At 35.8% G+C, this 24,535-nt stretch overlaps 1 protein-coding gene across 3 annotated transcripts in view; it reads left to right on the top strand.

The window, feature by feature from the left end:
• Positions 1–24,535, top strand: part of PARN (poly(A)-specific ribonuclease) — a 63,260-nt gene that overhangs the window by 11,268 nt on the left and 27,457 nt on the right. For all 3 annotated transcript variants that reach the window (XM_059826208.1, XM_059826207.1, XM_059826206.1), the window contains 9 exons: positions 643–699; positions 1,727–1,804; positions 2,991–3,034; positions 3,507–3,549; positions 5,261–5,336; positions 7,606–7,716; positions 7,802–7,871; positions 14,540–14,595; positions 19,245–19,331. In XM_059826208.1, the coding sequence (XP_059682191.1) occupies positions 643–699; positions 1,727–1,804; positions 2,991–3,034; positions 3,507–3,549; positions 5,261–5,336; positions 7,606–7,716; positions 7,802–7,871; positions 14,540–14,595; positions 19,245–19,331 (622 nt within the window). The remainder of the gene's footprint in view (positions 1–642; positions 700–1,726; positions 1,805–2,990; positions 3,035–3,506; positions 3,550–5,260; positions 5,337–7,605; positions 7,717–7,801; positions 7,872–14,539; positions 14,596–19,244; positions 19,332–24,535) is intronic.

Here is a 24,535-nt window from a genome sequence, read left to right as displayed (position 1 = left end):
GGGTACTGCTGAACAGTGCTTCCACAGTGTCAAGGCTTTCTATCTATTCCACCCTCCCCCAAAAGCAAGTAGGCTGGGGGGGTGGGCAAGAGGTTGGGAGGGGATGTTTGTGGTCATGGTGTTTATCTTCCCAAGCAACCTTTAAGCATGCTGAGGCCCTGCTTCCCAGGAGATGGCTGGGCATCTGCCTGCTGATGGGAAGTGAACAAATTTCTCTTCTTGCTTTGCTTGTGGATGCAGCTTTTACTTTTCTTACTAAACTTGGCATTATATTGATCCATGAGTCTTTTTGCCTTCCTTTGAATATTTTTTTTTTTTTGTGTCCTTCCTATCCCCTGGGAAAGGGGAGTGAGCAAAAGGTAGAGTGGGTGTTTGGCTTCTGGCCAGGGTCAACCCACCACAATAGCTTGTGACTTGTCCTACTTTATGGTGAACTAGAGCTACATATGAAACTGGAATTCTGTCAGCAGCATCCTGCTTTGACCTTGTGTATCTTCCAAACATAGGCATGTCCTCTGTGGTCTGGTTTTGGCTATATCTGAGAAACAGTCTGAACAAAACTGGTGTGTCTGCCAGGTCACAGGTATAGTTTTGACATTATTTGTATTTATGTTTCACTAACGTCAGAATCTTTGCTTGCAGGAAGAATTGAATGATGCGGTAGGATTTTCCAGAGTCGTTCATGCCATTGCTAATTCTGTAAGTTAACATGATTTTTAATGCACCTTTGGTGGTAAGAAAAAAAATTAATTACATTTTGGAAGATAAGATGAAATCCAAGTTAAAGTGGGTTTTTTAGTTGATGTTGCTTCATGTTTTACAATGATTGAGTATGGTAGGTTAAGTAAGCTCTTAAACTAATGACATGAACAACCTCATTATCTGTAAGAGTCAACAATACCAATTTCTTAAGGCTCTTAAATAGATTCTTTTAAGTAACTAAGTTTTGAGGGCTTTTTTTCTCTGTCCTGAAAAGATTGTTGGGTTTTTTTTCTGGCAGTTAAAGGCTTAATCAGAGAAGGTCATCTGGTTCTCTTCTACTTCCACAGTTAAAATAGGCTATAGTTTTACATCTGTCCCCTTCAGCCCAATTATTTTTGTGTAGTTGTTACAACCTGCTGTGTAGAAAGAAAAAAAAAAAAAAACCCAAAACAAACCTATGCATATCATTTCCTCTAGCAAATGGAGGATGTGGAAAAGCAGAAAAAGTTGTTGTGTCAAATGAATCAAAGTTAACATTTAAAAAATTTCTTGTACTTTTTCAGGAAGGAACTTGCTTGTACAACATCTGGCATGAAAGGTTCTGCACTGTGAGAAGCCAGATAGTGCCCTTAATAGCTATCATATATTACAACTGTAAAGCATATATTGTGAGTTGTTGTACAAGTTGTAAATTAAAAGGTAGTGGACTGAGAAATCACTTGACTTCAATCTTAAATAGATTACATTTGGAAACCAAGTTGTAAGTAACTGTTCTAGTGCATCTTCTCAATGTTTCAAGCTGCTGCTGAAGGCTGTGGTAAGTGATTGGGAGTAGAGGAAAAAGGAGTGGCTGCTCTGAGAGAATGGAGGAGTCTGTAGGGCAGGCAGAGAGCAAATGGGGAGGTTTGATTTGTATTTGTTTCCAGCTGCCCTCAGCTAGCGTCTGGGATAGGTACTTTTCACAAACTGCCCTTGCCATGGCTGTGATTGGAAGTGTAACAAACATTTCATGTTCTTTTCACAGGGCAAGCTTGTTATTGGGCACAATATGCTCCTGGATGTTATGCATACCATACACCAGTTCTATTGTCCCCTACCTGATGTAAGTAATCTTCTGAGTGTTCAGATGATGAAATAAATGCCTTAATTTATTTGTCTTTAGTCTTATCTCCAAACTTTCTTGTGAATGGCAGCATATGACAGTCTATTAAGAATGACAGAAAAGTATTTTAAAAAGAACACTTGCTACTCCTGGGCTACTGCCTTATTTTGTTAAATCTTCATGTGGAAAGCTTAGTTGGATTGAATTCTTCTCCTTTTCATTTTTAAAATGTTCAAATTAAATGTTGGAATTGAATTGTGGTTTCTACTCGTATCTGTTAGTCCTTCAGAAGCTGCTTGGATAATGGCAGGTAAATTTAACTGACTGACTTGTTAAGATACTGGTTTGGAGCTTCAGCATTATTGCGTGGCTTTTTTCCCCCTGTAGTTTACAAAGTGGGAATATATGTTTTTATATAATATAGTAAAATTAATAGATAAGAAATCTTGTAGCAGGATGATCTTCATTGGGGTGAAGAGGTGGAATGTCCGAATAATTGGAGGGAGCATACTTTCATGGCTGCAGTAGGGCAGTCTAACAGTTCATGACTGCAATAGTCTAGCAATTAAGTTAAACTAAGCAATGTATTGGCACTGACGACATTGTCTGAAGAAGCCAAAGGCCTCATTGGAAGGATGGCCCTCATGATTGTTGTATTACTTGCAATCCTCAAGGGCTTATGGGTGTTATGAGAAGGACTTGATTATGACATGGGAGAAAAGTTTGGGACCTGTTTGGACAGTGCTGGAACATAAGCAGATGTCAGTTGTTCCTGCATTTTTGATACTTGGAAGATCTAAACCTGTAGGCAGTCAACTGTCCACCTGGAGCGACTGCTTATATTTCATTGACATATTTAATGCTGGGAACATTTAAGTAAAAGTGTTCACACAGCTGGAATTAGGGGTAGTCTAGGTTATATAATAGGATAGGTTATTGGAAGTGATAGAACATTTCTCTTATAAATCACAGATAAATCAGAAATAACCAGTCTGTAGTTCTATGTAATTGCAGGTGGTATTTATGGTAATGCTGACAGATACATCTCTTACGAGATGAGAATTCAGTCAGTGTATCTCAATTTTAGAAACTGATTGGATAATTGTAGCTATTGCTATCTAGTGTCCTGAGACTGATGAACAGTTAACTTATTTGGATTTTATCTTCTGGTTTAATGTTAAATTAGGACCTAAGTGAGTTCAAGGAAGTAACATCATGTGTCTTTCCCCGGTAAGTTCTTAGTTAAAACTTTCAGCTGTTTTAGAATTGTTTTAGCAAGCTGATACTGTTTGTCTTCACCCTGTAACCTAGCTGTTACTGGAAATAAAAAGTTAGATAAATATAGTTTTTAAAGTATTCTGTAGCATCTCTTTTTCAGAAAAGCAGTGCTATTGTTCTGCTTCTTGGCAAAAGATGTAGCTTTGCTACCCCCTTGGTTTCGGCATGATGTTTTGAATCTGCACTACATCTGGAACAAGATTTATTTGCTACTTATTGTTTGCATCTCTTGCTGTTGCTTAGTTGCTGTCCTTTCTCATGCTGAACAAAGCCAAGGAGTGTTTTGGCTACTGTAAGGTCTGAGAGTAACTTTTTAGTATGGTGAAACTGCTGTTTCCCAGCTAATACACCAAAATATTTTTGAGGATTTGGCAAAATGGACATTCTTCTGTTTCAACTTATTTAGCTCTTACTTTGTTTCTAGGCTATTGGATACTAAACTGATGGCAAGTACACAACCTTTTAAGGTAAACTAATATAATATTATAGAGTTATTTGAAGATACAAGTTTGCATTAAGTGTGTATTGAAACAAATTAATTTTTTTAGAGAATTTTTTTAGAGAAAAAGTCTAACTATTTTCTGTGATACTTTTTTTTTGTAAAAGAATGATTTTTTCTTAACCCCTTATCTAAACTTACAAAATTTTTAGAATACAAATTTTTGCTTTTGTATAAGTGACTTCTGTGTTTGTTGCAGTTTTAGCTTAGCAGCTGTGAATTCCAAAATATGTACAGTTTTTGCTACTGAAAACGTGATTAGCAGATTTTTTTTTGTTTTGTCGATTAGCACAAGACTGCATGTCTTCTCAGGAGAAAGAAAAGAACAAAAATGTTATTAATGAACAAATAGGACCTGGAAGCTACTCAAAGCTTTAGAATATTGTGAATGATGACTTAGATTTGTCTAGAAGAAGATGCTTGAACATCATCATTAGGTTCTATTGTGGCCTGCTGTTCAGTGGGTAGTCAGCAGGAGAAAAAAATTAAAGCTTTCTCTTAAAACCTCTTGCAGCATGAGTTTTATTCTTCCAAAGAAGTATTGAGATAAGTGATCATACTATTGCTTTCCAGTGTGCCTTTGGAATGAATTAATTAAAAAACATGCTTATGAAGCAGCATCTATCTTTCTGCATACCTCTCTGACTTTAGAGCATTGCATAACAGAAAATCTCATTAAAGCATACTTAGTAGATATTTTCAGGTTTGTCTTGCATACTGCTGTAGTAAGAATAGAGGCTTTTGTATTCGGAAAACTAATAATCCTGCACAAGTTTTGGTACGGTTATATTGATATTTGTAATTTTTACAGTAGATGCTTGGGTTTTAGGCTATTGTTATCAAATGGTGCTTTGGGATGCAAATATAATGCATCATTTAAGCTTGCTCATTGTATTGGGTTCTTGATAACTTTTCAGACTGCAGACTTGATGATAACTGTAAACAGCTGTCTTGATTTAGAATCAAAGGAAATTTGGTCCTCAAAAATTTCAGGCAACTTTAAGAAAGATCATGTGAGATTTTTGGTTATCTCTTGCTATTGATTCTGCATGTTTTTTCTACTGTACTGATTGACAAAGTATATTTGATTATTCTGGAAGTTTGGTTTGAAGACATTAATAATCTATGTATCTTTTTTGCGACATTTTATATATGCATATGTAGATTCAGTAAAGCTGAAGTGTGGGAGCAGCTTTCTGATTGTCAGGCTTCTTTCAATGTCTTCGTATTACTTTAAATCAGCAGTATTTGCACTTATAAAACTGTTCAAGAATGTCCAGTCAGCAAGCACACTTCAATACTCCCCTTGAATGCCTTCAACCATTGTGATCAATGTTTAGGATATTTTTCCTTGCTGTTTGTGCTGCCTTTTCCCCTGCCACATGTACCATGCATGGAGCCAGATTCAAATAGAGATACTACTTTGGCATAATTTTTCATCAAGAATTCTGAAAAGTATTAATTAATGCTTGTGACTCATTATGTTGTAGGTGAGGCAAGTTAACTTTTTAAAACTTGTCTTGACATATTTCTCTGGTGTATTAGTTTGAAATGAGGCTATGTATAAATCCTTAGACAACACAAGGTGGCAGCAGTAAATACTTGTTTTATCCTATTTGATTTCAGTTTCCAGGGAAAATGTGCTTGGCATTGGCAGTTAATGGTGTCTTTTCTTGCAGGAGATCATTAATAATACATCCCTTGCAGAACTGGAAAAGCGTTTGAAAGAGGTTCCATTCAGCCCTCCTAAAGTTGGTAAGGATGTATCAAAATGGTTTTATTTCTGAAATGTTTTCCTTTTTCAGAAGAAAGTAAGCATTTTGATTATTTTTGTTCTTGGTCTGAAATGTGAAGTCCCCTATTAATACGAAGTGTTTTGATGAAAGGGACTCTAAACATGGGCAATATACGTATAGTGCAGTTGTGTTTAGACCTATTAATGGAAATCAGTAGGAATCCTTCCACTTTATTTCAGGTAATAGAATGGATGTGAATGGATGTATTCAGTGAACAGCAGTTTCATCATCTTCTAATGATGGCATTTTCTTTTTTAGCTTGATTTTCGATGAGTAACTTGAAGTTGTTTTAAAACTGTTTCATTTGGTTATTATTGTCCTTCAGATCAAAATCAGAGCACTCTAATAGGCACTTGGGCAAACAAAACCAATAAAACTTACACAGTAGAGACTAGTCATGTGTGCTCTAGAAATTATTAAAGTTCCTTTAGAACTTTCTTTGCTTTGAGGTAAATGAAAGGATATTTAATCAAAGGGCAAGCTTACCGCAAGGTTCTGGAATTTTTCTTAAGCTGCTGATTTTAAAAAGGGAGGGTAATACTGAACAGTAGAGTATGTTGGAAGGGAAAGTCTCAATGCTTAATCAAAAACAAGGTGAGTAATACTTTTTTATATTGCTGAATGTGCAGAGCAGATGCACTTAAGCAGTAGTAACAGGACAGATAATAAGACAAATAATCTCCAATCTTCTTGGACAATAAGCAGGAGCTGTTGGTGCCTAGACCTAAGTAATACCATGCATATGGAGTGTACAGTAATTGCATGCAGACCTTTTAGTGGCGTATCCTCTGTAGCTTCTTCTCAGGATGTAATATAATTTAGTAGCTGTCAGGTACTATTTTTTGGTGATGTAATATAAAACAATAATTTTAGAGATTTATTTTTTTTTTACCTTGAGTGAAATATGACCGTAACGTTTAACTGACTCAGAAGTGTTAATATTTAATCAGAGATGATTAATGAGGTTCAGAACATCTAAAGTAAAGCATGTTTAAAAATACTAGATACTTCTGTTAACTGTTAATTTATGTATTCTTTTGGATATATATCTATTTAAAAAAAAAAATATATATATATAAGCACTAAATGTCCTTTCCAGCTCAGCCAGTATAGCTTAACATTGTCTGAATCTCAGACAACTTTATTTTTTAAATAAATATTACAAGGGCTCATCTGATAAAAGGCCTGATGTTTTGCTACTCTAGTTTTATATATAAATTTTGGATTCAAGTTTCTTTTTACAAAATACAACAAGTATATATATGCTTACATATTTCCATTGTATAAGTTATGCTAGTATTTCTGTATCACTGTTTTAAGTCCTGGGTGTGTTTCATCATTGTTATAGCTTCTTTTGCTAGGTTAAATGCAATAAATTAAATGGAATTAGAGTTCACTTTTCAGTCTGTACCTTAATGTAGGGGTCATGATTCTGGCTTTTTAAACAGTTAATTTTGGTCTTCCAGACCTATTCTCAGTATAACTTCTAGAGGAAAATGAGCCAACTTTCTAGAGGTTGAGAAGCTAGCTACAGAGGTGAAGTAACTTTGATGTTGGGAGTGGGAAAAATTTAAATGATAAAGAAAAGTGTGATGTGCACATATTTCTCTGTTACTGAGACTTGGGCACTTTCGAACACTTCTCTTCAGAGAAGTGCCTATTAAGGTTCCCACTTTTAGAGGTGATTCAAGGGATACTTCTCAAGGTCTTAATGTAAACACCAAGTGTGTTTGTCAATAAAGTTGTCAATAGAGACATCCTTTAATCACTAAGTTCCATCTTCATCATTTAGGTACCTTGAAAGATCTGACCATAGGTCAATCGGGTGGTTAGCAAACAGGTTAATAGTAGAGTTTTCAATTAGCCTGAGTGTCTGTTCTTTTAAATGCAAGACAGTCAGGAAAAAAATACACTGTGTGGGGCATCCTGCTGTCATTGTATTAGAATTAATACTCTGTTTTGGCTAAGCAGGTCAGTGGATTAATAGCTTTTCAATAGGAAAGAGTTTCTATCCTAGGAGCCTATTCTTATTTAAAAATACAAAACAAAACTGTAGTTTTTTTCAGACCTTCTGAATCTTCAAAACTTCTGAATTTTCAGAAATTCTGAAAATCGTATAAACTTACCCAAATGATGTTACGCTCTGATGCAATAAGTGTGTTGGTAAGCATACAGCGCTGCCTTTAACTTCTGTGATAACGTGCTTACAAATTATTTCTTCTCCTCAGAAAGTGCAGAAGGGTTTCCAAGTTATGATACAGCTTCTGAACAACTTCACGAAGCAGGATATGATGCTTACATTACTGGGCTGTGCTTCATCTCCATGGCTAATTTCCTAGGTATCTGTGTAGTCTTTTTCAAACCTTCACTTTAGTGCTATCTGTAACTGCTTATTACATACTGAATTTCTTCTTCATTCATCAGGTTCATTCCTCAGTCCTCCGAAAAACCATGTGTCTGCTAGATCAAAACTGATTGAACCTTTTTTTAACAAGTAAGTAGTTGTTGTATTAAAAGACCCGCTAAAACATGTAAATGTTACACTAGCCTTAGAGTATGTATCTCGAGCCTTAGAATCGGTGGCTAACTGCATTTTTATTTACGCTTCAGTTTTGATTGGCTTTCTGGTTCACATTAGTAATGCTGCAGAGAGGCCAGAATTTGTAAAGTAAATACCTTTCCTTTTGAAGAGAATGGTTTACTTTCTGCTAACCTGTAAAAGGACACTTAGAAGAGTACCTGGACTGCTTTAATGGCCTTGTCCATGAGAATACATTTACAATTTAGAAAATTATTTTTGGAGTAAGCTTTGGGAGTAAGTGGAACTGAAGAAAAACTAGTCAGGTGTTCTTTATGTTGTAGGACACTGTCCAAAACTGGTGAGAGTTAAAACTGAGTATGCTAAACAGTCTTGAAAATCTAAAATATCCCTATTGTAGTATCAATCTAAACAACACAAAACTATTGTATTAACGTTATCAGGTAACCCATTTTTAAGAAGGCATAATAAACATATATGATTAGTAGTTTATGGGATGATGTTATGATGAGTGTTTTGCTTTTGAATTGGATCTTCATGCAAATTACTTGAACAAATTGAAGTGAGACTTGATAAATCTAGAAGTCTTTATGCACAGATTTGATTCTTTGCGTATTTAATCTGTACATTTTACCTTATGAAGCTTCTAAAGATAGTATAAACTGTCACGTAAAGGGAAAGGAGTTGAAATTAAAAAGCTGTTAGTGCTTTAGTCAGATTATCTGTTTGTTTAAATTCAGGAGAAATTCTGTCCTTTCAAACCCTATCATATAGGAGTTGGCAAAAGTAATTATTTTAGCTTCAGGTGGCCCACACAAATGAGGGAATAATCGTGATCAATGGCTTTCAGCTTTCATTGGTGTGGAAACCACATTACTATAGTGACAGCAGTTAAGTGATTCTCTTGACACTGAGGCATGTGAGGCAGTAACTCCGTATATTCTAGCAGACGTTACAAATTGTACGTACATGCCTTAGTTTGAACATGGACCCGCAGTGACCACATGATTTGAATGTGAAGGTGATGAAATTATGCTGATCAATTCTATCACTTTAAGATAGGATTTGTCACAGGGTTGTTTTCAGTAACACCAGCGCACACACATGTCAACTAGTAGATGCCTATTGAGGGGGTTACTTTTTCAATCATTAACCAAAATGCTTTCAGTTCTTTCTAGAGATGCATATCTGCAACAACTACAAACTGAAACTTCTAAAACTGTCACAATAATAAGCTAAATTTAAGCTTTTCAAGTTAATTAGTGTACTTCAAATGTGACATTCCTCTAACAGTGACATTTTGAAGTTTTGAGAGGAAGCCTGCCATGTCTATTCTGGCTTCAGAGTTAACACTGCCTAACTGTAACTAAAGGGAAAGTTAACAAAAAAATTGTAGGCAGAACAGCAGCTTTGCTTTTGGGGTGGTTTTTTTGTTTTGTTTTAGGGGTTTTTGTTTGTTTTTTTTTTTTAATCAAGAACTGAAAATTACTATCTAGAAGAAAAAAAGGAAGTTTATCCATTCTGTCATTATTCAGCACTTGTAGCTTCTTGTTTCAGAAAACTTATATTATTTTTAAATCATGAAAACTTGGAAGACTTGCCATGTCTTACTTTCACATGATCTTAGAAGCTTTGCCATACTCTAACATCTGCCACCTCACCTCAGTCAGAGCTTGGAGGTGAGACCATTTCACCTTTTCCTTATAGTGAGCAGGCCAAGGCTTGTATTTTTGAAACTATTTTTTTCTTTTACTATAATGCAAAATAACAAACCAGAATAAGACAACTCTATTTATTTAAGTTTTTTTAAAAAAAAGAAAAAAGATTTAAGTACATGTCAGAAGTCGGAGCTGTTGGATATTTAAATGAACAAGTCTTTTGCTCTGTTCAGTATGTTCTTGCAGACCAGACGGCTTTTCTAGCACTTGGTCTGTTCAGCACCTGCAAGTAGCACCCAGGGCTTGTGCAATTTACATAGTTACCTTAAGGTCCCCTGTAAGTATGTTGCTTCTGGGGCTTTTTTGCAGGTATGCTCTGGGCTGCCAGCTAGCTTCCTGTTGCACCTAGTTTTCTCTAGTTTGTGGTCTAGAAGCTTTTCCCTAGCTGAGCATCCTCTCTTCCTCCTGGGGAGAAAAAAAACTATCTTCCTCCTTCCTCCAGAAGTTCTACCTGATCCTGTGGGCAGCAGTCAGAACAAGGAAACCTTTTCCTTTGTGCTGTAGTCATGTTCTTCAAGCAAAACACAAACTACAACATGCAAACAGTAAGCTAAACAAATGAAAGTTATACTATCTGTCACAAAAGTTTTTCCTGAAAGCAGCTGAACAGAGTAGTTTATTATAAGGCAATTATTTAGAAGCAATGTTTTCAAGACTATTATCAAGATAGTCTTGAAAATGTTCTTTAAAAGACACCACTTTATGATTCTTTGGGTTGCTTATAAAGTCTTAATTTCAAGATCTCTGAATACTAGGTGTTCAAATACAGTTCAGAGATTACATTTTTACATGATTGGTGTGACTGATAGGATTTCGGAAATGTTTTCTGTTTGATTAGACTTGTCACTAATGTGAATAGTGGGAATAAATTTAAAACTGGAAAACCAAGCTTTGATTTTTACAAACTTAGCCTTCAAAGGAAGGTAAAGCTTTTTTCAGTAGTTATTTTGAACTTTCATTATGTCAGCAAAGTTATGGAACTTCCTGGCTTCCTGTTCAAGAGTGGTGGCCAGCATATAGGTTAGTGTTCATATAGGTTAATGGTGAACATAGGTAAAATCTTCAGTTTCAACTTCTTGTAAGAGTGGAACTGATTAAAAACAGACTTTGCCTTAGGGTTGTTTGGCTCTTTTAGGCATAATGCGGTAAGTTATATGATAAACAACTCAATAAGCCAAGAATTCCAGAGACATATTTCTGTAATCTTTATGCTTCATTGTATATACAACATCTTTGAAAAATCATGTTCATGTGAACAATCTGCTGTGAGTAATCCCTGATGAACACTTAGGAGTTGAGATGATGGGACTTTTTGTATTGTAGTATCTAAACTCTTATGTGTATGATTGGGATGCTATATTGTGTTATATGCTTTGGAGTTGATTTGAAATTTTTTGACCTGTTTTGTTTAGAGCAACATCTCTTCTCTTATTCCGTACTTCCCTGCCCCCACCAGCAAGCCCCTCCCAAGCTTTTAATGGCAACATTATTGCAGATCTCTTTGGGTTGTTTGAATGTTGTTGGTTTTTTTTTTTCTTTTGTTGTAGAAGGAAGTAGGGGGTGAAATAGGTGTAGAGAAATGAAAACACCATGTTTTATTGACCTGAATAGCATGATGGTCTGTAGAAATATAAATTCTCTTAGAAATATTTTTTTTCGTACAAAGGGATATCAGAAACCAAAATTCAACAGGGAGCTAGGGTCTCTGGCATGTATTGCAAATCAGTTAATTTATCCCTCTGCTTTTCTATATTAATTTAATTTTCTTTGCAAAATTATTGCAAAAGAACGTCAGCGTGCTTTTCTGCAGTTTGACTGATAGCTTTTCAATTGCAGCGTAGGAGTAAACAATTGCTGTCCTTGTGCTTTCAGCCGCATGTGGCTGTACTTGTTACTGGGTTGGATTGGTAAACTGATCTGGGTTTAAAAAGATGCCTTTTTTTTTTTTTCCAACCAAATCAGTTTCTCTACACATTTCATCACACAGCTGTGAAAACTTTCATCCTAGCTCAGTGCAGAGGAAGAATGTTGACTACTTGAGACTACTTATGCGTTGCTGTGAAGTGGCATGATCATAGCCTTGCTCCCCTTATTTTACTTGACTTGCCACAGAAACAATTGTCTTCCAAGTGGGTGTCTCAAAATACCTCAGAGTTTCTAGGATATTGTTGTATATTGAGAATTAGACCTCTGTCCTCTGACTATGTAATCTGGCTGTAGCCTCTAAACAGTGTATGAAATAACATATTTTAGCTTGGTCAGTATAGCTTTTAAATAATTGTGAATGACTGTAGTGAAAAGCAGTGTTATAGCTACAACTTCACAAATCTAGCTAATTTAATATAAAGTAGGGTTCATGTTGTCATAGAGAACAACCTTATTAGTTTAAATTTTCTGCAGATAGATGAGGAATCTTACAACCATAATTATGGATACTTAATTATGGATTATGCTTCAACTCAGTGTTCATAATCTATGTGATATAAGTTAGTGCTACACCACGCAGTTACTGCTGTAATGTACTTTATGTGCACTTAAAATCAGTATTTATGCTATCTCTTTAGGGAGTGTGTGTGTGTATGTGCTGTTTAGAGACATAGCTCTTTGACCAAACAAATAAATGTCAGATTTGTCTCAGAGGATAAAAAACTGATCTTAATTAATCTCAGGTATATGCATGGTTTTGGCATAAGGTCTGTTCTTGCTGTTGGCCATTGTATTGTTTTCCTCAACACGATAACCTGGGGGAGGGCAGCTTAACTAGTATTCTCCCCAGAAGTTTTTGTTGCATTTTTAGCAAACTTAATCTTTATTTTTATGAAAACTGCTACCTAGGAAACTAGTTATTTGAGTACTTCAAAAAGTAGGTGGTTCCAAGAATCCTGTGAAAGCTTTTTCTTCAGATAGCTCAACTTAAACCAAATCTGCCTTTTTTTTTTTTTTAACTTTTGCTATCCTGCATGGATGATGGACAACCTTCATCCAGTGAAGACTAAACTGCTTTTACTGACTAGCTGAAATACTGTATATTTAGGCTATGCGTATCCCTTGCACTGGAGTCCAAAGAAGGCTGTGGCTCCTACTATCATGACATTTACATTATTTCAGATGAAGACATGAGCACAAATCATAGGTAATAAATGGAACTGAGCATCTTTCGACAGTCTGAAGTGAAGCCCAGCTTACTAGCAGAGCATAGATCCCAGACACCTGCATGTTCTTTCCTGCCCAGCTAGGTGCTCTGTGGTGGTGGTATGATCCTGCCTGATGTCTTCCACCAGAGATGGAATATAGTTACCTCTCCCCTGTTCCTCCTTGGAAGATGTGTCCCACGCTCCCTCTTTGTATTCCTCCTCCCTTTAATCTGATAAAAGATACCCTTATGCCCTGATCACTGTGTCTCCTGTCTGTTGTGTTCTGGGTGGACAGCTTTTTTCTGTTTCTTTTTTGAGCAATAGCACTGCATGTCCTGTCAGCATTACCCTGGATCTCTAGGAGATGTCAGAGTAAGGACGTTTTCCTCTGTTTCCTTGTGCAAGCTGTGTTCTGAAGCTAGCTTCGTTCTCAGGATGTCACTCCTGTCCTGTTTAGACAGATAGCTATAATGAAACCAAGGCTATCGGGGTATGGCACCTAAGGCTAAACATTAGAAGAAACTCTGGCTCCTTTGTAAAATATCTTCATTACTCAGTGCTATGCTGGAATTGTTGAAGTTTCTAAAGTTAATTGGTGCTGATGTTTCTAATTTTTATTGATAAAATTCCTTTTAGGTTCTGCAGTGCTCAGGGGGACACAGTGCACATTATACCATATCTTTCCTGAGACTCAGGAGGAGAAATTAGATGAGACAGTGTATATCACAACTGGTGCCAGTTCTCTGAAGACCCTCTGGCTCATGTGTGAACATGTCATGTAGTCAATTTTCTCCCCAGTGTTTTTTTTTCTTTCTCCTGAGTATTTATAATACAGACAAGTTATCAACTGCATTCCAGTAGACTTTTCAGTGATACAAGTAATCGTAAGGACATAATATTCAAACTCTTAAAAACTAATAGTGAGTGTGGTATGATACAAAGAATCTGTAGGGAATTACAGGTCAGTCTGCACACTTAAAATGTTTTTATCAGCTGTTTATATCAGTTATTACTTAGCTGAATACTGTAACTGTAATCTGATAAGCATTTTAGAAGCTTTTTGAAGTTATGATAGAAAAGTTATTTATTTTAGCCCTCTAGTGAACACTATACACAGCAAATGTTTTGTAACAGCAATGTGGCATCTATACCTATGACAGGATTTTAGGCTACTTAGCTTATTTTGGAGGGAAATAGTTTTCAGAGCTGAATATGAGGTTCTATTGAAAGCATTTCTTGAATGTTTTGAGAAACTCTTCAGTTACATGTTAAAGGGCAAAATACTTGTCCTGGTAATCTCCACTAAAGTGTCACGATGGCTTTTGCAGTTTTATGGTTTTAAGATCCGTTCTGTCTAAAGCATGATGCAGCGCTCAGAAAATGGGAAAGTATATGTGTATTTAGAATGACAGCTTTTGCACTACCCACCATGTAACTGACTCTTACTGTGCAGAGCTGCTACTCTCTAAATGTTCATTTCCCCACTTGTTTTAATTGTTTTTAGCAGTAACAGTTTGGGGCTTCTTTGTTCTTGTTTTGTCGAATAAGTAAAATGACTAGCATGATGCCAAGTAACTTTTTTAATCTGGATTGTTAGATAATGGATTGGACTTAATTAGATGGTCTCTTTGTTTTAATATAGCTTAAGATATGGTTGGGATGATTAATTCTGCTTCTTCAGAAGCAACATCTAAAAAAATATAAAAAGGAAAGCTTATTAAAAGGTCTTCATGGGGAAATTTGCTGATGGTGCTTTTCCATTTTGCTTCAGGCTATTTCTTATGAGAGTAATGGACATACCATATCTCAATTTGGAAGGACCAGACTGTAAGTAGCTTATTTCATTGTAAACATATTACAATTCTGACAAATTTCCTGGAGGAGGAAGTGTAAAGATTAATTATCATATATCTAAAGCATGGGACATTAGCTGTGTTTTGGTTATTAACCACTTATCAAATAATCTAAATGTTCCCCCTTATTTTTGAATGAAACAGTAAAACCGTAAGTTCTTCAACTTTACCAGAGAATCTACATTATAAAGGGGATTGACTAGAATGGATTAAACTGTTGTAACTAAATGTAACAGAGTTTGAAGTTAACAGGTTATTTTGGGTCACTATTCTTACATACCATACAACATATAAAGTGGGGTCTTAACACTTTCCCCTCTCCCCTCACCCCAGCAGTAAATACAGGATGCAAACTAATGAATAGCAAATGGTTCTGAAAATCTTCTGGCCACTTCCCTTCACAATTTGCATGCAGCAGTACCTTTACTTAACTTCAATCAAAACATCAGAATTCTTTTGCCACATGAGATTATGATTACATAAACGGAAAAATGTTACTTGAAATATTTTTACATTTCAAGTTATTTCAGGTTACAGACCTGGGGCTGTAATAAGTTGCTAATACATTTAAATGAAAACAGATTTTGCTAATATAAAGGTCCTTACTGTTATGGGATGTTACACTGTGAGGGGGAAAACTTCAGATGGGTGTTACCACTGATGTCTTGACTTACAAAAATGTGAAGCCCTGGAGGTCAATCTAGTCCTCGACTAGATGAAAGCTTAATTTTATACTGTGAAGTCAGATACACGAATGTCTTAAAAATGATACCCATCTGGAAGCAATATTGATGTGAAGACATTTTCCAGTCCATGCATCAGAAAGCTCAGACTGGAGGATGACCCTTTATTAGATGCTAGTTTAATAGTAACAGAATGCAGTTCTAGAAAGAAGGAAGTAACTACTGGAGAGGAAAATACATGCTGTAAGGGCATATATTTAACTTCTAAATGCAGTTAGGTGATCAGATCACTGAGCTCTGGCGCTGTGGATCTGTTGGAATGGTTATCTAATTATGTTGCGTACTTCTTTCCCCAACTGTTTGATATCGAGTGGAAGAATGGATAAATACTTTGGGTCATTGAGAGAATGCCAAAGCTACTAAGCTGTAAAGATGCTCCTTCCACTTGCTAGCCAATTTACAGGATTGTTTTGATACTTTGCCAAGAAGAGTTGCCAAAAAAGAGCCTGCCTCTGAAAGTCTGTCTCTTTTATCTGAAAGCCACTCCTGTAGAACAGACTGATGCAGATGTTACAGCAGAATCTGAACTGGGAAGACTTTCTAAGCTTCAAAACAGAAAGTACATCTAGGGTGGCATGTTTGGCTGGCTGTTTTAGAAACTTTTATTTCTGTTCTGAGATTTAAACACTGCTGTAGGTTGAGGAAGGTATCTGGTGGTTTATTGTCTGTAGGGGGCATTTTTGTAGAGAAGTAAAGCCACGCAAAGAATAAGGCCACACTTCTGTGGTTGATACACTTGGAGACTGTATTTAAAAAAAAAAAAAAAAAGCTGAGGTGCAGCTAACTAGGTGACTGTCATAAGCTTTGTGTTTGTCAGTTTGTTTGTCCTGTAGTGTTATAGCTAGTTTGTGCAATTTTTCCAGAAATAATGGAGTTTGGTAAGATATGCTAGGTCAAATAGTATTGAATATGTGAAAGTGACTTTCATCATCTTCTTTTGTTACTTTGTATTAAAAACTAATTTAAAAAGAATGAAGTTGCTACACAAAATGACTGCAAAGCAGAATATGAATCAAATATTTCTCACCTGAATAGGTAGAAGTTGTAGAATTTTATCAGAGGATTGAAAGTGAATTTAAGAATAAACTGATACTGGAGGGTTAGAAGTAGTTTCTTCTCTCTAATCAATAGAAAAAGGCTGTTACAACATCCGAAACTGGAGTTGCTACAGTTACAATTCTCTACTACTGGATTGCAAATACTTCAACCTTTGAATTGCTAGCTGTTCAGTAGGCTATATATCAAAGAATTGATCTTCATTGGCTTGTTAAGGCAACTTGTGGGGTTTTGGTGTTTGGCTTTTATAGTGTCAAAAAAATTGGATTCTGGTGCTTAAAAAATTTTGTGTCCTTTTTGATTTTTTGAAGCAGCAGATTTAAGGAACAAGACTTTCCCCTGTGCTCATGAGGGGATTGCTTTCTTTAGCTACTTGTGTCTCCATCCAATCTGATGCTCAGGTGCTCATGCAAACCTGAAACTTGTTAGCAGGGAGTTTTCGAATAAACTCGTGCTAACCCAGCTTGTTTGGAGTGAAAAAGATTGAAGCATTTACAAGCAAATCACAAGTGGCTGGAGGCTGGCAGCTATAACATCTTCAGTTAATACTGTTTCATCTGGAAAAGGCTATGTTCCTCATGCCTGTCTCCAATATCAATTTCATTTCAGCCAATATGATCAGACAGATGAAAAATTTACCCTTTTCTAAGCTGCATGGGTTCTACCAGCTTACCACAGGATCATGTTCTGGTCTTCCATTTTTTTGCAACTGAAAAGCTAGGTTCTTTACTTATGTGGAGCAAAACAAGTAGTTACTCAAAACAAAACTTAGTAAACCTGTTTTCCCCTGACTTCATTAAGCATTCAATATTTCAGTTACAAGATGCTGAGTTATGACTGTATTATTTTTACTGTTGGTATATGCATAATGGTGCTTTTGTGAAGTTTTTTTTTAATATTATAATTGAGTTCATGCTGCAGTCTCTTCCTTAGAAGATAGATGCATTTGGAAATCTCTGTCCTATTTTCATGACATGTTTTGGTTAGGAATTTGTGTTTTAGAGGCCTCTAAGTAACTGTTCTGTTGAGTTTACACAAGATGTTAAAAAATTATTTGGTAATAAAAATTCCATTAACCCTTTGGGCAGGGGTGGGAAGGCTTAAAACCAAAGTGCATAAAAATCTGTTCTATCTATTCAGGAAACACTGTAACTGTTGAAAGCTACAGTTATCAAGTTCATGCAAAAATGAAGCCTTACTGGTGGAATGGAGTTATACCTAGAAACGTATATGCTTTCTACTATGAAGTACATACCAGGCTGAGGACACTACCACTTACTGTAATTACTAGTCATGACTAAATTGTAGTAGTTGCTAATGTTTAGCTGTATTTATGAAATTAACAATTCACAAGGCTTTCATCAGTAAACAGTGCAAAGTTGCATCTTAAACAAACGTGGCAAAAAACCCTAAGAGGCTTGCCGTTGTATAATAGGGTCAAGTACACATGAAAGTCAGATATAGCAATAACAAGTGGCTAACGGTCCAGTTTTGGAAACGTGCTCCATGAATGAGATCCACCTTGAAAAAGTCTCCTAAGATCAGAAACTAGAAAAGTTTGTATCACAAAGGAATTCAGGAGGGTAATTCACTAAGATGAAAGTCAGTCCCTGTATCTCTCTACCCAAAGAAGAGAGAAGCTCTTCCTGAGAGTGTTTCCATGTGGTCAAGTTAAAATCTGATCATTAAAGCTGTGTGTAGTTAACCCGTGAGTTACCTTTAACAAACTGGAGCACTAAATTATAAAGTGGAACACTCCACTTTGATGTTAGACGGAGGCTGAACCATTAAACATAAAATGACAAGGGAAGATCTAGCAATGTGTCATGCATAAAGACATAAATCTTTGCCGATACCTGTGGATAGACTCAATTAATGACTTGTAAATAGTTTCATATGAAAATGGAAAATATTTCAATATGTTTGCACCTTAAAATTAAGTATTCCACTTGCTGCTTTTTAAAATATGATAGGAATTCACAGGTTCTAAAAGCTCAAGCGTCTAGTGAAAGGAACTGCAGTTGCATGTAATTGTCATGATCTCTTATATACAAATGATCTTTACTGGGCGAGGTCAAAGGTCCATCTTGTTCAGTAGCCTGCCTCTGATGATGAGCAATACCAGATGTGCAGGGGGAAGTGTGTAAAAGTAAGACAGATGTATAGTGACAATTTCTGCTATACCTTGTCCAGCAGTTTGACTTGGATTCTCTCTCTCAAATTCAGAAAGCTCCAAATAACTTCCAGTGTACACCAAAGACTTCTTTTGCACTTCTTCTTTAGATGTTGGCCTTTACTTTACATGCTGTTTTTTTCTTGGTGTAGTTTTTAATTTAAAAAACCCCAAGTCTGTCAGCATGTATATTCTAGCTTGTACCTAATGTTATATGAAAACTGAATTGAACATTGTTTCACAGTAAGTTTTTTATTGACAGAAGAATGGCAACATTGAATTATTGCTAAGAATTTTTTAAAGCTAGAGCTGGAGCATGAAGAGGTTGTTAGCTTTTTCTTCTCTTCTTGAATTTGGCACAAAGGATGTGAAAGACTGGATTTGTGGGCATTTCCCACTGCATGTAATGCTGTTTCAATTTCTTATACAGATGATCTAGTAGGATTTAGTATGTTTATTTCATGCATAATTGCAGGCACATTTTTGTTGGTGCCTGATGTGGTTTCATAGATCTTGGTCTGTTTTTCTATTAAAAAAAAAAAAGGCAGGAGGAAGCTACATGACCATATTGGATAACTTTTTTTTTTTTTAGGATATTCTAAAGATACCAGTAGTAACTCTTAGTTTAACAAATCCTGTTTTGCTTTGCAGTGCAACCAAAACGAGATCATGTTCTTCATGTTACTTTTCCCAAAGAGTGGAAGACTAGTGACCTTTACCAGCTTTTCAGTGCCTTTGGTGAGTGATATAGTCTATCCTTTCTTATACATTTTTTTTTTTTTTTTCTCTTTGTCATTAGTAAGTACCTCTGTTTTTGTTTGTGGTTTTTAATCTGTGGGTGCAGACTTACTCCTAGTATAGGTAATGATGAATAGCCTTTTGTAATTTTTGAATGGTGTCCTTTGGACTTTCTTTGTAATGTTGTGTTGAAAATGTCTGCCCTAATGAACTGCTCATTAGAAATCTTTTTATGTGGTGCTTGTTGAATATTGCGGACCTTTGATCCTTTTATTTACAGCCTCTCCTGGGAGGAGGTAAGAGTTTATAGAGGTGGGTAAAGGGAATGGGGATTGGTGTGAAAGGCAGATCAAGGTTTTGGGAATAAGGTTCATCCCGCAGTCTGCTTAAAGCCAGACACTAACTGACATGAGTCTAGGCAAGCAAGCAAGCTTGAAAATAGCCAATTTGATTTCAAGATTGTGAACACCATCCAAGTCAGAAGAAACAACAAAAAAGCTATCTAATAACTGGGGACTAGCAGTCCTGTTCCTCTGTGAAGTGTTAGTATATAATGTAAGGAATGGAGAGCCTAACTAATTGACAGCGATCTCCTGATACCTAACTCTTGCAGCAGAAAACAGTGATTATGCTTTGTATCCCTGAATCAGAACAAGAATGATCTTTCATACAGCCCTGTGTTGGATGTTGTTTCCAAAATTTTTATTGCCGATTGGTTTCTAGTTTCTTATTGCTAGGTAAAGTAATGCTTCAAAAGAGATCTTTCGGGCTTGCAGATAATCTTAAATTATTTTTCTGTGGTGTTTTTTTTTTTTTTCCAAAGAGGTAACTTCTTTCTGTTTCTTAAAACGTTTAATGTAAAACAAAAATTATCACTCTTATTAAAATAATTTTTTGCATGATTTTCCAGAAATATTTGCTTGCAATACTTACATTACTGAAAGTAACTTATTAAATGTTATGTATAACAGACATTTATGCATCTTGTCTTCCTCAAATTATGTAATGAGGATTTTAATGGGAAGTTGCTTTAAAAAAAAAAAAAGGCAAGCTATTTACCAAAGTGTTTATTGGGGGGATCACTTTCTCATTTAAAAAAATAAAATCTTTGCTTTATATTGCATTAGTGTTGGCAGCTCTAAGCCAAGCATGTAGGACTGAATTTGTAATTTCCCTATTACTAAAAATTTTCTGCTTGGCACTATAGTTTGCCCTTTTTCCTGCCCCTAGTCTTGCTTCAAGTCCCAGTACCAATTTTGTCCATTGGAGTATAATTGCTGTAAAAACTGTGCATCTTTTTACATGTGTTTCTAAGCAGAGAAGTGACTAGTTGGCTCTCTATTATGAAATGGACCTTTCCCCTTTTGGAGACAAGCAAATGAAGAGGTGTCTGTTTAGCTAGTACTTGATCAGTGTACTGCAGTTGTTTCAAAGTAATAGAATCACAGAATCATTTAGATTGGAAAAGACCCATAAGATCATGGAGTCCAATTGTTAACCTAACACTGCCAAGTCCACCACTAAACTATGTCCCTAAGCACCTCATCTACACGTCTTTTAAATACCTCCAAGGATGGTGACTCCATCACCTCCCTGGGCAGCCTGTTCCAATGCTTGATAACCCTTTCAGTGAAGAAATTTTCTGTAATATCCAATCTAAAGCTCCCCTGGTGCACCTTGAGGCCATTTTCTTTCGTCCTATCACTTGTTATGTACCACACTTAAAGACTTAAGTCAGAGTTTGTGGTGTGACAAACGGATTCAGGGCAAACCTGAACCTAACCTCTGTTGAAATAATTTCTGTGGTATGCATAAGGATGTTTAATCCCCAGTAAAAGGAGGGAAGTCCTTCAGTGTACTCAGTCTTGCCACTCCTGTGCTTGCTGTGGGTCACCATGCTAGTTTACAGAATGATACTGTTCTTTTCCTCTTCACCTAGAATTATGACTTGGCAGTCTGTGCAGGGTCTCTGGATCTATATAAAATTCACTCAGTTCCTTCTGAATTTTGATCTGTACTGCAGCATGATGCTGGTCTAATGCTGGGTAGGATTTAATATTCCTGATTGGGAAATCTAGAACGTGAGAATATTCTAGCGTTGCTATTACAGGGGTAAGAAACAATGCAGTTTGGATGTTGTTTCTATAGGCTTTTAAAGACTCAGCCATATATTCTTTTTCTTACTTTATCAACTCCTCCCCTTCAGTCTTGTGAAACGCAAGCACAGATCACTACCACCAGGGGTCATACTTACACATCTCAAAATGCTGTTCAATTTTGAAAATCCCATTTCTCTCACTTCTCCAGATTTCGGAGCTGAATGTTTTCATACGTGGATTTACAAACTCCTGGTATTTGGGTAGTACTTAATCTATATTTTGTGTTAGGTCTTATTGCTATAGTATCTCAAAACAAACTGCAGATTGTTCCTTCCAAAATTCTAGGAGTACCCATGCTTTTTCCATTGTAGCTGGACAGAGAGACAGAGAGTGGTGCAATGTGAGGTTAAGTGATTTGCGAAAAGCCAAACAAAAATGGCAGTAACAGACGCTAATTATCCCGATTTATTACACCAGTTAAACAAAAGTGTTTTTAAATTAAGCTTTTACCTAGATTAAAAATCAATTGTTAAATTGAATAGCAACATTAATCTGACTTTATAGAAAAAATATTTTGATTTTGTTATAGCCTAGTATGAATTGAAGCAGAGTTGTAATCTTCCATGAAGCTTCTAATGAAAGCAGTGAAACAGCTGAAGGGACTGCAGTGTCAGACTTGGAACTGTTTTACTTTTGCTACTCTAGAAGGAGTGTTCATGATTTTGAAGTCTTTCAGTACTGCATGCATACCAAGTGGACACCTGTTCATGCAAGATGTTTTTATAGTCTCATGGGTGAATGTAGTTTCACTGTACAAGTACTTGCAGTACTATGTAGTCTCTTAAAACACTTTCTTTAAATTCTTGTATTTGTGTAGTTTATTTGGTCATGCTGATGTGAAATACGAAGGTATTAAAATAGTATTTGCTGGAATACAGCTTTAGTATATAGCCTTCACTTCTACTTAAATGAATGTCTCTGATGGGCTTTAGTTAAAACACATATTATACAGTATTACAAAAACTACCACTTAAAAATTTTCCAAGTGAGTGGAGCCAAACCTATGCATTGTATTTTGTGAGAGTCGTCTTTAAGAGGCAGGTGAACACTGATATAGTTCATGGAGTCATAGTGATCTTGAAGATGCATAAATTACTTTTAAAATGTAGCCAGTCCTTTGTGTGTTTAAATCTTGTTATAGTAGTCCAAGCTACTATATAGGTGAGTTTTAAGTGACTCTTAAATATTTTTTTGAGACTCATTTACAAGTTCCATATACTATGACATCTGTTCCTGCTAACCACTGTACTGCAAACTCAGTTTCACTTTTCTTAAAAAAAAAAAAAAAGAAGGAAAAAAAGTGGAGCTTGAAAAATGTCCCTTTCAAAGGTTCAAAATCTAGTTTAAGGAAAACTTCTAGCACACAATATATGTATTAAGTATTCTCCTGAGCTCATGTTCATACAGACATGTGAACTTTGAGTATTGTTTTTTTGGTTTGTGGGTTTGGCTTTTTTTTTGTGTGTGTGTATTTGGTTTTAGTTGTTTCTTTTGGTTTTGGTTTGTTTGGGGGGGGGGGGGGGGGGTGTTGAATTTTCTATCCTCTGCATTTCTGGCCTTTCCTCCTCCTTCTCATGCCATTGCTTCCTTCAGCTGTTCTTGCTTTCATTGTACCCTGTCTTCCTGCTAGAAAGGTGGAAGCTCTGTTAACCCTTCTCAATTATTCACCAGAAAAATGTGGTTTGTGTTTAATATATGCTTCACCCCTTGCTCATAGACTAAAAGCTTCAACTATTTCTGTTGTCTGATGCAGTCAGTGTCAAGAAACTGTTAGCAATTCTATCATGGTGTCAATGTGGTCAATTTTTTTTTTTGTTGTAAGAAAGTAGAATATATTTTAAAACTTTTTTGGTTAAATGAAGGACCATATAGTCCTAATAACTATCCTAAGTGTTTAATTGCCACTAACAGTTGTTTAGGAAATATATAAGAACAGAGCCAAAGTAAAACAACTTTCCTGCCTTCTAGCAATCTGTAACTTAGGGACTCATGAGCTAGAGGTCATACTTGCATCTTTTAGTTTGAGCCTTTCACAGCTTTCTGTAAGTTGGTCTAAAATAATTCTTTATCCTATATATATTCTTATCATCCACAGTACTTGATGGCAGTTCCTTAACTGCAGTTAAGCATTATGTGAAAAATTCTTTTGGTTTTAAAACTTCTTTATATTTTAATAGATGTCCCTTAGTTGTTCTATAATGAAATAGTGAAACCCCTCTGTATGTCTTTCATGTAATTTATGTTCTCATATCTTCCCCGTAGACATCTATAGGCATCTTCCTTAGAGTTTTCTTTTGAAGACTGAGTCCTAGTTTACTTAGTTTGTTATACAGAAGCCTTTCAATATCTTTGGTTATTGTGGTATAAAAACCGAAGGAAAATCTGTTTGACTGACATAATCCATCAGTATAATTTTATTCTGTGGATTTTAATGTTGTTTGTATGTTTATGTTTATATATATAGAATTTTCAAATTTATTTATAGAAAAAAACATGGTACTTTGTGCCTTCATGTCAGAAGCCGCAGATCAGATTTTCATCTACTCCTGTTTGGGTGAAGATGTTTTATTTCACTTGATAATTCTTTACTTGATGTTACCCTTTTTTTAGCAAGGGACGTTGTTTGACAGTGCACGTAGTAGCAAATAGACAAGGGGACATATAGGCTAACAGTGGTGTTCTTCAAACTATTGAAGACATTTGATCTATTCTAGAAATGTAGAGAGAGAAATTTTCTGTTTTATTTCTCTTCAGCTGGTATTATATTACATTGCTGTATATGGCTTATTTGGATTAGCCTTGCAGTAAGTTGGCATGCGGCTATGTTGATTACTAAATATTGTACTTGAAGTGCAGATGCATTTGCTTTTCAGCTCCTTATTGCCCTTTCACCATACTTTTGAAATGCACAATATTTACTGAGTGCTTAGCAATATTGCTAAATGATCTAATTTATTAATCTTGTCTCTCTTAAATTCTTATTTCTTAATGAAATGTGACATAGTCTGAAAAGAGTATCTTTTAAGCATGGAGAATTGCATAAGA

Source organism: Gavia stellata, chromosome 18 (assembly GCF_030936135.1).
Source record: "Gavia stellata isolate bGavSte3 chromosome 18, bGavSte3.hap2, whole genome shotgun sequence".
NCBI classification, from domain to species: Eukaryota; Metazoa; Chordata; class Aves; order Gaviiformes; family Gaviidae; genus Gavia; species Gavia stellata.
Note: the sequence above shows the minus strand (reverse complement) of the source record. Positions and strands in the feature narration are given on the sequence as shown.